Source organism: Zalophus californianus, chromosome 6 (assembly GCF_009762305.2).
Source record: "Zalophus californianus isolate mZalCal1 chromosome 6, mZalCal1.pri.v2, whole genome shotgun sequence".
Lineage (NCBI taxonomy): Eukaryota > Metazoa > Chordata > Mammalia > Carnivora > Otariidae > Zalophus > Zalophus californianus.
The window spans coordinates 133319122-133332564 of record NC_045600.1 but is presented as its reverse complement, the minus strand read 5'-3'; the positions used below and the strand labels follow the sequence as shown (position 1 = coordinate 133332564).

The following is a 13443-nucleotide window of genomic DNA, read 5'->3' as shown; positions in this document are numbered from 1 at the left end:
TGGAGCTCTTGTGTTTATCCAAGCATTGCCCTCCCCATGCCAGGCGTGCCAAACCTGCTACACACAGGGCATGGGCATCAAGACGTTCCTCATTACCCTCAGGGCAATTCCATCCTTGAGATACTTTGGTTGTAGTATTTTCATAGGGCCTTTAACAGCCACAACATGGCCATGTTTGCTTCCTCAATTTTATAGGTCTATGAAATCATCCAATCATCCAGAGGATTAAATCTAAAATGAAATTTTGACTTCTATTTATACCTCTTTCTGCTTAATGCAACCCTTCTGTTAGGGAGACTGGTGAACTTTGTAGTCCTTATTCATATCTTTTCAATCTCACATCTCTGAGAGATTTGTAAAGTATAGAGGGATTTTCAACTTTAAGACTTCTGGAGCCCACATCATCCCAATATATATTACAGTCCGTCATTTCTTCTCCACGTAGAGCAGACTCCACGACTGAAATGTGCTCTTCATAGACCTGCACACACAGCCACTGGGCCACCGCCCTCCATCTTGTGCTATACCGAAGGGCTTACATACAGAACCGTCCTGGCTTCTGGTGCATGTTAGACATGACAGACCATGCCTCTGGGAACTGTAACACACCCAGTGAGCGATGGGCTGTTTACAAATTATAAACACACAGCCGTTTCCTTCCAAACCAGAAGAAGAGAGGAAACTCCTTTCTATCCAAACTATCCATCTTGAAAGTGACATTCCTTAATTGCCAGCACCCCTTCCCACCAAATACCATCACAGGAGACTGTGAAAGTTGAAAGCACATCAGGGGCCCTACTGGCACGGCTTCCTCGGAAGATAGACGCATTCCGTATATTCTGCAAGTCTCTGATGCTCAGACCTGGATGTGGTCTGGGGTCTGTCATACTTTTATTGTCTGGAAGGAGGATTGTTGTAAAATGATATCACTGTAGCCTCTTGCTCGTTTTCATTGTCAGAAGTCCATGGTGGTAACCGGTATGAGAAGCCAAATTAGATTGCACAATTGTGTGTCTGTGTGTGTATGTGCGTCCGGACTTCCAGTTAAAACATAGAACCTTCAGGTAACTACTTTTTTGGCTTTTAGGAAACTAACTGTACAAACTAAACTTTGAAGAGAGGAAATCTTTCTTATTCCTGATGGCCCATGCAAGAAATTGCTTGTTACAAGTGTAGTTTGCTGGGGACCCCTGAACAAACAGATAATGGCTAAGTTCAGCCAACAGCAATCAGATGACATTTCCTATTTGTATTAGATTCCAAATGTGGAATTCTTCTATGTGGACCTTATTTGTACGGATGGATTACAATGAAAATTGCATTAATTTTCTGCACAGTAAAGGTCAGTAATTGAAGCATGAACCAAGAAACTATTGTGTAAAATGCTGTATCCCATACTTAGGAAAGGTCATGCAAAGCAATAGTATCTTGTTTTCATTGTGGAAGGTATAAATACTTGCATTAGAGTTTCTTTCTTTTTCCAGCCCAACAAATGCTTACATAGAATATTTTAGCATTTACTATTAACATCAGCAAGAAGAAATCATAAGGGCATGTAATAAAAAAGAAATCCTGTCTTGCTATATCATAAGGAAACTGCACTATAATGCCTGCATTGTGAGTTGGTGTGTCTTTAACTCGGCTGTCAGAAATAGGACTTGAATGATCTGTTCTAGGATGATCAATGAGTGCACAATTGTCTTAGGGTGTTTAGGGAGGCGAAATTGCCCTTCTGTGTCAATTGTGGGTGAAAAAACAGATATGGATGTTTTTCTTAAGAAAATAAACATCTAATACATTTTTGTGGATCAGTTGTGGAACATTTTACAATGAAAGGATACAAATGAATAATGTATCTCTATGCTCTCTTCACAAATCAGGATATCATCATTAAAATTTAAGTACATTTTAAACCATCAATTTCGGTGTTCAACATGGTTTCCATTCTCCAGACTGGTTAGTCCACTCATCCCAAGCAGAACCTTCTTAGGGAGAGAAGCACGTGGCCTATGTATTTAGAAGGAGTTCTTGCTGTAATATAATCTCCATCGTCCTTTGGATGAGTGGGCTAGGCCCATGATGCCTCATTCCCTGTGTTTTCTTACTCCAGAGAGAGAAGATGATCTGTAGTGTCCCAACCAGGGGAGACCATCATCCTTGGAGAAAGTTTCTTCTTACAATCTCATTGTGAGAGTAGTTTTGCTTATGATTCCTTTGCTCCTTAACAATGTCCCAAACACAGCAAATTAGTTTTATTAGTGATTTTTTAACCTATTGACAGAGCAGTGGTACTTTAAAATGATAAAATGTGGTATTTTTAAGAAAATACAAAGTCAGACAATATCTTTGGAAGGTTAGCAATAGTTGAATACACACACACACACACACTTTCAGGGCATATGCAATCTGTATATAGGGCATATTGTAGAGGACGTATTTAAGGAAAACTTTCAGGGGGGTGCCTGGGTGGCTCAGTTGGTTAAGCATCTACCTTTGGCTCAGGTCATGATCTCAGGGTCCTGGGATCGAGTCTCACATTGGGCTCCCTCCTGGCAGGCTATCTCTCTCTGTCTCTCAAATAAGTACATAAAATCTTAAAAAAAAAAAAAAAAAAAAAAAGGATAACTTTCAGGGAAATAAAGTAAATGGTTTGCTCCGATTTAACTCCTTTTAATTCAATTTAATGTGATTTTTTAGTGATGAAGTTTTAATTGCTACCATTTCTACCAAACGGTAGTCTTACTTTCAAGACTTTAATATTAAAATGGATTCCAGCCAATTCTTAATTACCAGTTTATGCATGTTTTGAATGGGAAGGGATTGGCTTCCCTATTTCCTGCAGTCTTTTCTCTGACACATTGACTTGCTCCGACTTTTAAAACTCAAGCCCCCGTTCTTAAAAAATGTGTTGGCTTCATTACCTTTTGATGTCATCCAGAAATGTTACTAATCTGACCTTTTGGACCGTTATTCATCCTGCTAGTATCAGGCTCAATAATATTCCTAGTACTTGTGTATTTGCTTTGTGATTTCTATTGTAAGGGTTATACTTGGTGTGTTATTCCCAAATGTTGTGAAATATGATATACCAGAGTATAAATCAGATGGATTATCTATCCTTCTATTAGTTTATGTGCACTAACAATACAGTCAGAGGCTCTGGTTTTATAGACTATACTGTGTCTAGATATTTAATTTCTCATTGCCTAAAATGTTTACATCATGCTAATATAGAATACATTGGGCATTGTATCTCCATTATCCACAAGTCATTGTTTTTCTGAGGATAGTAGCTGTTCCTCTTGTCTTTCTTAATGGAACCCCCCTCTGTTCCCTGGTGGTTTGCCCTAAATCCTGATTATCCAGTGAGTTTACAAGGTAATTGATAGGTGAAGACCCCTCTCTTTTCCTCAAGGGAAAAGTAATAATTTAAAGTAAGTAAGAAAGGACACAAAAGTAATAATGTAAAACATTATTATTTTTAATATTAGCTAAGTAATTATATTTATAAAAATGTTAATATTAATAGAGGGTTTATAATTTGCATACTGTTTTTATGTAGTTTAGCTCATCCAGTACTCAAAATAAACCATTAAATTTGATATTATTTCCCCCATCTACAAATTAAGAGAAATTAACTAGGTTAGTAGCAAAACTCAAATCCAGTTCTTCTGACCTAAATCAGATCTATTTTGGACCATGCCACACTGTCATGAAGGAAACATGTCATTAATTTATCCGTTCATTTTTCTGCATTATTATATATTTATGAAGTGTTTTCTCCCTCTCTGAGCCTCTATAGGTACAAAGATTAAAATTATAAACATGGTCCTCTAAGTAAATAATTGGAGTATAGAATAGTTGCTACTTTCGTTAAAGTTTGTACACTAGGTTGGGCAGTGAAGAGGAAGTGTGTGTGTGTGAATCAGGAACACTGAAGGAGGTGATGTTGGAGCTGAGTCTTAGGGTAGTAAGAATTACTTGCTGATCGATCACATTAATGTTCTATATTCCGCCCTTCTCACTCCCCTACCTCAAAGAAGACTAAAGGACACACACAGTAAAGTCAGCAACTACAGCTCATTGTGTGTCTGCCCTACAGTAGTTATAGAAAACCACTAGCCCTGTTTGCCTTGGGGGGGGGGGGTATCATGCATCTGTCAGTTGGCTCAGAGAAACCAATCTTCCTGAGGTGTGAATGCCAAATAATTATCGTAGACTATTTCCAGTTTTTCATTTGTGTTTTATCAATATCTTCTTCTTCATGTTGTTCGTTCTTTTACATTTTTCAGCCCTTCCCTATAATACCAGATGAGATTCTTATTGCAAGCCAAGAAAACATGTTGGTAAATACCAGTCGGTGTGGAAGTGCTTTCTGTAATGAACAGAGCAGTTTAAAAACCACTTAGAAATGATATTGATTTAAAATCCGGTCTGTTTTATATTCATTTCCCTAAGCAAAAGTATACTTGAGAAAGAAGTGCTCTCCTGAAAAACTACAGAATTTTACCCCCATTGAAGGAGCATATGCCATGGAGTTGGCCCTGGGCGGGGGGGGGGGGGTGGGGGTGGTGCACACATGTGCATGCGCCATGGAATTGACGGGGGGGAGGGGGTGCCTGCGCATGCGTATGTGAAAGTGCATACGCACATGCGCACATCCCCCAAATCTCGTGGGAAGAAGTCCTAAAGACAGTTCCCGGTGCGGTAAGCCAGGTTTTCCGAGGAATAGTTTTTAATCTCATCTATCAGAAATATTGCTTCTTATTCTTTGTTATGATGGATACTGAGATTTTGGGGATTTTTTTTGTTCTTGTGTGTTTTCCATGCTAAATTCCACTCAGTCTATTTCTGGCATTTATAATTCTTCAAGTTTTCAAATTATAGGCTTTTAATATTCCATAGGATAAAACAAACCAAACATATTCCCATTGAAAGTCCAAAGTTATATTTTTGTGCCTTTGCTCTAGAGGGCTGGAATTACTGGAAAGATCTTGAGACAGAATTTTGCATTGATCCCTTTTGGAAATGCTTCCCATCCTGTGACAAATACTACTCCATTTTTAAACATGTCAAAAAGGATTTTTTCTGACATGGTCCATTTTCAGGGCTGTCTCCCTGGTTTTGCTTAGGTAATTAATTGAGAAATGAGGATTTTTTTTTTTCCTAAATCAGAACATGTGGCAAAGAGTTAAAGTAACATACTGATTATATAATTAATTCTGAGTTGTAAATTCATTTTGATGGTGTGAATTCTCTCCCAGAGACTCCAGGCTGGTTTATTACACCTACAGTGCTGTAGTCATTGGAGCCGTGGGGGTGGCAACAAGGCCTGAAGAAGGACGAATTTGCCTCCTGATTTATTTTTGGTTTTATTTATAAAGAAAGTGCATGATTTGTTCTTAATTCTGCTGCTTTACAAACTTAGCCAAAAGACTCGGGTTTATTTTTCTCATATTTTATAAACAAATGGACAATGAAGAAAGTGGTGATCTTACATATGTGTGTGTGTGTGTGTGTGTGTGTGTGTGTGTATAGAATAATATACATTTTTAGGTCATAGAGATGGAGTTTGTCATCATTTTTCTTACAGTGAGGACCAGTCTTTCTTTATGGTATATCAGAAAACAAAGGAACCTTATGAAATTGGAATTCTGTATCTGAAAAGTTCCATGCTCTCATCTCTTCCATTATATTGTGATATAAGCTTTATCACGAAGTAGACCCTAAATCATGTGAATTGACTTTCACCTCACTGGTTTTTCAAGTTTGTAATAAGAAGTAAAATCCATTCTTTCTCAAATGTAGGGCTCTGAGAGTGCGGTGTGTGGTTGGTCACAATTTTTTTGTGCATTTGTTTAATCACACCAGTGGCCACCACTGTTCCACTCTTTTTATTACACATTTCCCTCTATAAATCAGAAGCTCCTATGTTAAGGAAACACACAAGCACATGTGATAACAGTTCTGTCTTTCTGAATGGATCTCTGTTACTCTTCCCAGGCAATTTGGTAGCAGACGCAGATGTAATGTTGTGTTTGCTAAACTGTTATCACCACATTCCGTGGTTCAATCTGAGACGTGTAAATAAAGCCAGCATGATGCAGATAAAACTGCCAGAGGATCTTTCCGTACAGCGCAGGGCAACATGAGTAGACTTGTCTTGGAAGATCATTGCTTTTGAAACTTAAATTAACCCCAATATTCTTTCAACTAGATCGAAGGTTATTCATTCTTTTATCTCTTGCATTCTCAAAAGGAAGGGACGTATGTTTATGAATTGCCTGGAGTGTACCAAGTGCTTTACATATCTTATGATACGAATGATATTTAATTCTTCAAACACTCAGTCGGAAAATGATTAGCTCTCCCTTTTCCCAGATAGCAATATCGGGATTCAGAATGGGTAAGGAATTTGCTGTGATCACAAAAACTGATAGATGACAAGACAGAGTTGAGCCCAGTTCCTTCTGACCCCTAGCCTGTTATTTACAAAATGTGTAGGCCTGGGTAGAGTTGGTTAAGTCTCATGGTTGGTTGGCCGGTTTGTTTTTCTTGTTACCTTTTCACCTGTTGGTGCAAGCAATCCCTGGTTACCCCAGCTCTTAAATATAAGAATGGAAAGGAATGTTTCTGAAATATTTTCAAAAGGCATCATTTAACATACACTCTCATGAGTATTGGGCAAAATAATGCTGGAAACAAAGACTAGGTGGTGATATGTAACTGAATGAGGAATCTCCAAATTATATATTTGATGGTACAGAAAGAGACAGAAACCCATAGACATCAAAGAAGCAAATGCCAAAGAGAGTAAGTGTGAGTTGAATACCTACCTTGTGAAATGTCCACTAGACAGTTAAGGGGCTTTTTTTTTTTTTTTTTTTTTAAGGGGCTTCTTGTAATGGAGATACACTTGCTCTGGAGTTCTGGACTGGAATCCTATGCCACATGTCCCTATTTGCCCAGAAAATTTCCATTTGCTGTCTCTCCCCCCCATTTTGTTTAAATACTAAGTATTGTATTTAATATTTCCGTTCAAATACACTGCGATAAATTGCTTAGGCTTGTCGTTTGTGCATTCTGCTTCTGCTGTGGTTTTTCCTAGTAGCCCTGGGGTTGCATGTGCAGTGACCAGAGATCTCACAAACACCCGGTTAAATCCAACAAGGGATAATAAGCAGGGATAACCCACCTATTTTCCTGACCCTTTTCAGGGGCTAAGCCACTAAAACCTAGCTTTAAAGGAAAGCTTTTGGATGGTCATTGATAAAACAAAGTGCTTTCAGATGAGTTCACCCCTTCTTGTCCCAAGTGGTGGTGGAGAAGCCTCTGATGCTCCCCAGTGCTCCCAGTCAGTCACATGGCATACCAGCCTGTTGGGGCATGGCTATTGCCAAATTTATACGATGCATAAAGCCTCCAAACTGCCAATTCTAGTGGGGTTAGTGGGGAGATGAAAAATGATAGGGTGAGTGTATGTTAAGTATATGCAGAATTTAAACAGTCCTGTGGATAAAAGAATAAAAAGTAGTCTCAACACTTTATATTTTGTTTCACTCATTCCAATGAGTAAATCTGAACTGTTTTTACTGTTTGATAAAGCTTTTTCAGTGAGTAAATAGTAAAGTCAAACTTCATGTTTAAGAAATAATCAAGTAATGATATTCTATTTGTCAAGATAATTACCGATGAGCTAACTGATAGGTGTGTGTTCACATTTCTTGTCTGTCCCCTGGGGCCATGGTCATATCATCTGTATATGTAAACTTAAGTTACAAATCTGCTAAAGAGCCTTCAGCAGCCAGTAGTTATATTAAGAAGACCATTTCTGGAAACATGCTTTTATTTATGAAGCCGAAAAGTTGTGTTTACATCTCTCTCTGTGGGGTATGACTTTTCTTTTAGATCAAATGACTATTCTGCATTTATCTGATTTTTCCATTCCAAGGTTTCATTGTACATGTATGAAAAATGGTAAGGTAGCTATTAATGTGTTGACTCCAATAGAACTAACGTCTGAAAAATCTTGGGCAGAGTAAAATGGTGGCAGTCTTATCTGGATGCCATCAAACGATTGAAATAGAATATCAAATAAGTTAATTCTAAAATTATTTTGATTTTTTTCAACCAACATATGGAACCGAAATAAAGCTTTTTCTAGTTAGTTTTACAAATGATAAAATCTCTGACATCAGGAATGCCAACATAAATTTAACTGCAACATTTAGCATTGGGGATTATTTAATTTTGTAGGGATAGTATAAATGCAAACTTTGTTGGAGGACAGCATTATGGCTAATAAGATATTCTTACAAAATGAAGGCCTTTGTGAGGCAGAAATGTACTTGGGATTGGCCACAGTGCCTTGATTATCCATGATTGTGTACGGCTTTGGTGGTATAGTGGTGAGCATAGCTGCCTTCCATGATTGTGTACAGACAAATGATAATGCTCCATTGATTGAATTAGAAGCTGTCGTGGACACACATAAATATTTTATATATACAGTGTTGGGTAGAAACAAAGTTTTTTGTGACAAAGATATTTCAAATATAAAAAATACACTTCAGTGTGGCAACGTGTACTCTGTTTTTTTGCTGCTGGTCATCAGTTTGATTTTAGGAATGTTTGAACCTTTGAAGAGCTCTTAGTCAGCTTAAACATTTTCCAGAGCTATTGAACTCTTGTGAAAAAAGAAATCTCTTTTTGTTGCATTTGGGTCATAATCAGTTCGAAATTTTTAATCAAAATCTTCAATGACTGAAATGCTAAGTAACTTCATCTTTGAAAGCTTTTAGTGAGTGCAAGTAAATTTTAAAAGAACTGGAAAAAAAGACACTGCATTTTTTTCCCGCAAAAACAAGGAATATTCAGCACCAAGTAAACTATGAGATCAAATGTTGTACATGGTTCAATATTTAATTCTGAAGTTACCCTTTGGGATATCTCAATTTGTGGAAAAAACTTTTGATTTTTAAATAGAATAAATATCTATTTGACCCAAGAATGGAAGGAAATTGAGAAACCATTTCTTCAGCAGCATAGATTTTGTGAAACATTCAAAGGAATTACAGATACAACTTACTTGAAGTTTTGTCTTGAAAAAATGTTCAACAGAGAAAATTCATATGCAGATACAAAAAGGCAGTGCCTTTGAAAATATTTGGGCTAAAATATATATGGATCTCAGCATTTAAAAATTAAAATTGATAACGATTTTCTCCATGTAACACATTTTTTGGTGTGAGATTTCAAGGTACCTCAGTGCCTGTAGAGAGAGTATTTTCATAATTAAAATTATGATCCACAGAGTCAATTAAAGGTATCAATTTAATGACTATTAAGTGAAGCTCTGAAGATGATTAAGAACAATTTTCTGAAATATATAAAAAGATGGTATTAAAAAGGACATTCTTTTGAAAAGTACCCTGACTTGGGATTATAAACATCTATAACTAGGAAACCAGTTAAATATATGAATCTGTAGCACAAATAATCATTCTTTATGTATCATTTAAAAATGTCCAGATAACATAAATAAGTTTCATTTTAATATACGTAAAATATGTTTTTAAATTTTTTTAAGTAATGTATTTATAAAAATAAAATGAAATAATCATGTGGATTCACCAATATGATAAAATCAAGTTGATATTTGATAAATATTTCAAAAATTATGGAACTCTGGTTACTTTTACTCTTCAAAGTGTAAAGATTTGGTTGATAAATTACGATCCTGCTAGCCTAGATATGGTGGGACTCTTAGCCTTGTCTTTGAATATTAAATATGCAAACTAAAACATCAAATTCATTAAAAAGGAAAAGGACATTGAGACAATCATTTATTATTTTGGTATACTAACTTATACTTCCTTCACAACCAGAACCTTGGCATTTGAGTGTTTCATTGGGGTGTGGGGACACACACACAGACACACACAGAGTCAGTGGAACTAGGATGTTTTTATGAACTTGAGCCACATGGAAATTTGAGTCATTTTCCAAGAAATTGTTTTGACCTAAAGTCTACGCTGCTGAAAAGAGGAAGCTACTTTTGCCCTTTGGGTCAAATTCCCTGGTGCTTTCAAAATCCTCCTTTATAAACATGAATACTTATGTAGCAGACAGAGATGGGTTTTCACCATTGTGCCCATTAATAGATGTTGCTGAGCATGAATTAGGTTGCTCTGGCAGCATATCTAATTTTTAATGCAGGCTGCTTAAAGAATTAGAGGGTAAGGGAAATAAGGAATTTTAAATTGGGGTGAAAAACTACAAATGTTTTGCTAGTTTGATGTAGCAAGAGGACACAATGAGCCTGCCTTCTCCTTCTATATGGACTGCTTGGATTAAGGAGTTCAACCCAGATGGTAAGAGGTTCTTCAAACCATCCCAGCACCCTTTACTAAAGAGGGGCTGACAGTGGTGCATTCTAACCTCTGCCCTCTCTGTGGTCTGTTTCTGCCAAGTAGCTTCATAATCAAGGACAGGTGGGAGAAGGGAAGTTTGTGCTTTTGTGACATTTCTGCCATGCTGGTGCTTTTACGCACAGTCACCAGGTGGTGGATTCCCCTTCCCACCCAACTTGTTTCCAGTTTGATGGAACAGAGAATGCAAGAGGAGAGTGAAATATTTTCTTTTGCTGCACAGAAGATTATTCTTAAAATGCTCTCATAAATTTAGAAGGTTTTTCTCCATAATTTAGTACAATTCTAACTCAAGTAAAATTCTAGATAAAGAAAAATTTGAGGTTTTTGGTATTATATGTTAGATGTAGTGGCTACAATGACCCAGATAGGCAAGAGCTGAGAGGATACTAGCTAAATCCCAGTTCCAGGAGAGTTCCCAGGGAGCCTAGATTATGGTATCAGAATATAAGAAATTGTGTAAAAATACCACTCTTTCGGGAATCCTCTTTTCTCCAACATTTGAGTAATTTCTAAATTCTTTTTATAAGCATTAGCTGCCTAACATGGTAAAACACACTTGAGATTTTCTATAAGCAAAGTAAGGACAATGTTCTTAGGAGGCTGAATTCTGTTTCACATGAAGAATTGGAGACTGAGGAAGATGGGAACTTGTATTTGCTTTTACTTCTATGAAGGAAAAGCCAGTCAATCACTGAGCATCCTCCAAGGGAGTAACCTGTGTAGGATGCAATCTCTGGCAGTGACTTCGTAGTCTGCCTCCAGGTGCCTACTCTGTTTCTGAGGTGGTTGCCAAAGGATGACTGAAATGTTTGTCAGACTTGCAGTGGGTTTAAAACATGACTAAAAATGCAGCAGAGTTTGACAAAGAAGCCACAATACTAGGAAACCTATCATCTGAATTTCATGTGCTGGAAACATACCTGAAGGACTGTGAGAGGATAGGGGTAAGGTGAGCTGGCAGATAACCTTGTGAAGCCAAACAGGAAATCAGGGTTAGACAAATGGAAGGGGCTGCCAAGTTCTCTGTCAGAAGCAGTAGCTTCCACAGAGAAATGAAACTCTTGGTTCTGTGGGGCTTCCACACATCAGTTCCTCACACTGAGGTAGTGACTGAAACACAGTGTTGAGTGGTTGCATCTGAATGAGTGGGCAACAGTTCTTTGGAGTCAATAAATACTTTAAGTTGTGAAAAATGTGATTCATCTCTTGAGTCACTCTGTTGATCATAACCATGTTATTTTAACACGGTATAGTAATTTCTATAGTGAGACAATAAAAATGAAGTGACTGAGCTAAATCTTGCTTTTATGTTTCCTAGGAATCTGAGAAAAAGGGGTTAATTGAGAGAATCTATATGGTACAGGATATTGTTTCAACTGTTCAAAACGTCTTGGAGGAAATAGCTTCTTTTGGAGAAAGAATTAAAAAGTAAGTTCTACATTTGTGTTGTGTTTAAAGTAGAGCTGCCATACATTAGGGCAGTGGGGGTAAGAGGGTGGGGAGGGCAGGGATCAGTAAATGCAAAAACAAAAGAAACAAAAGCTACAGTGTTGGAGCAACTGTATTTATATTTGTTGGTTTGTTCTTTGGGCTTGTCAGCTTCACAGTTGGGTAGTGCCTTGGAACCGGGGTGACCATATGGCCAATTCACACCAATTGCCCCAGCATAATTAGTTCACTCTCAAAAGTATCCTCATTTGGGTGATAAATTATAGATTAAAAAAATAGAGTTTCCTATTCAGAAATAAAAAGGGAAGCAAATATGCTCTAAAATTGCCTTTTTCAACTGAAACATGGAACACAGTAAATGCTTTTTTTCTCAACTTACCAAAGAGCCATACATAGCTAGTAGCATCATGGATAGAAAGATGTGAAGTTAATTCATCACATTCATGGGTACCTTTGACGTGGGTCAACAAACTTTCTTTATGAGAGGCAGTGAGTAAATATTTTCATCTTTCTGGACCACAAGTACTCAATTCTGTTAAGTATAAAAGGCATCATTGATACCTAAACCAATGGCTGTGATATGTGTTCTAACAAAACTTTATCTACAAAAACAGGTGGCAGGCTAGAGTTGACTTAAATCCAACCCATAGCTTGCCACTTCCTACCTTAGGTCACAAGGACTAAATCTATAATGGAGTCTCAGTTGAGAAAGACTGTTTCTGTGATTCATGTTTATTTTGTTTCAGACATCATGAACTCTGTTTAACTTGGTCTTCATTTGGTACCAATGAACAGAGCAATTTAAAATTTTTTTCTTTTAATTTTAAACTTATTTCCTCCTTCAAATCCAGAATTATATCAACTGTGTTGTTCTTTCTAAAGATTCGTGGATACCCTTTTTCTTATCTTACTGTCCATTATAGTTTTTTAAGTAAAGAAGATAATATTTAGAAATTGCATGGGTAGGGGTGCCTAGGTGGCACAGTTGGTTAAGCGTCTGACTCTTGGTTTTGGCTCAGGTCATGATCTCAGGGTCATGAGATCGAGCCCTGAGTCGGGCTCCACACTCAGTGGAGAGTCTGCTTGAGATTCTCTCTCTCTCTCGCTCTCCCTCTGCCCCTCCCACTCATGCTCTCTCTTTCTCTCTAAAATAAATAAATCTTAAAAAAAAGAAATTGCATGGGCAAAGAAGAGATTAATATTAGTGCTAAAAGCCAAGGGAGAGTTCTATATATCAAGATGCAGGGGAATCAGTTTATAATGAACATTAAGAAATATAAATAGCTCATATGGGACGTTTTATGGATACTGATCTTTCTCAATTCCTTATCAAATCCAGTTGCTCTTGAGCGGCCATTTATTGTTGGCATAGTAAATGTGTTCTTTCCATTTATAAAATAAGTTAAAATCATCTTTAAACAAATTTGCTGAGTTTTACTGAATTTACATATTGCTATTCCCATTATCAATGTCTTAGAAGAAAAAGAACAGGAGGATTTTTGCTTACATATATTGATGCCTACCTAGATTTCATATAAATTGACAAATGATTTCTGAAGTC

At 37.1% G+C, this 13443-nt stretch overlaps 1 protein-coding gene across 6 annotated transcripts in view; it reads left to right on the top strand.

Annotated features, from left to right (window-relative positions):
- Positions 1-13443, top strand: part of MCTP2 (multiple C2 and transmembrane domain containing 2) — a 237405-nt gene that overhangs the window by 199124 nt on the left and 24838 nt on the right. For all 6 annotated transcript variants that reach the window (XM_027571097.2, XM_027571096.2, XM_027571102.2 and 3 more), the window contains one exon: positions 11752-11861. In XM_027571097.2, the coding sequence (XP_027426898.1) occupies positions 11752-11861 (110 nt within the window). The remainder of the gene's footprint in view (positions 1-11751; positions 11862-13443) is intronic.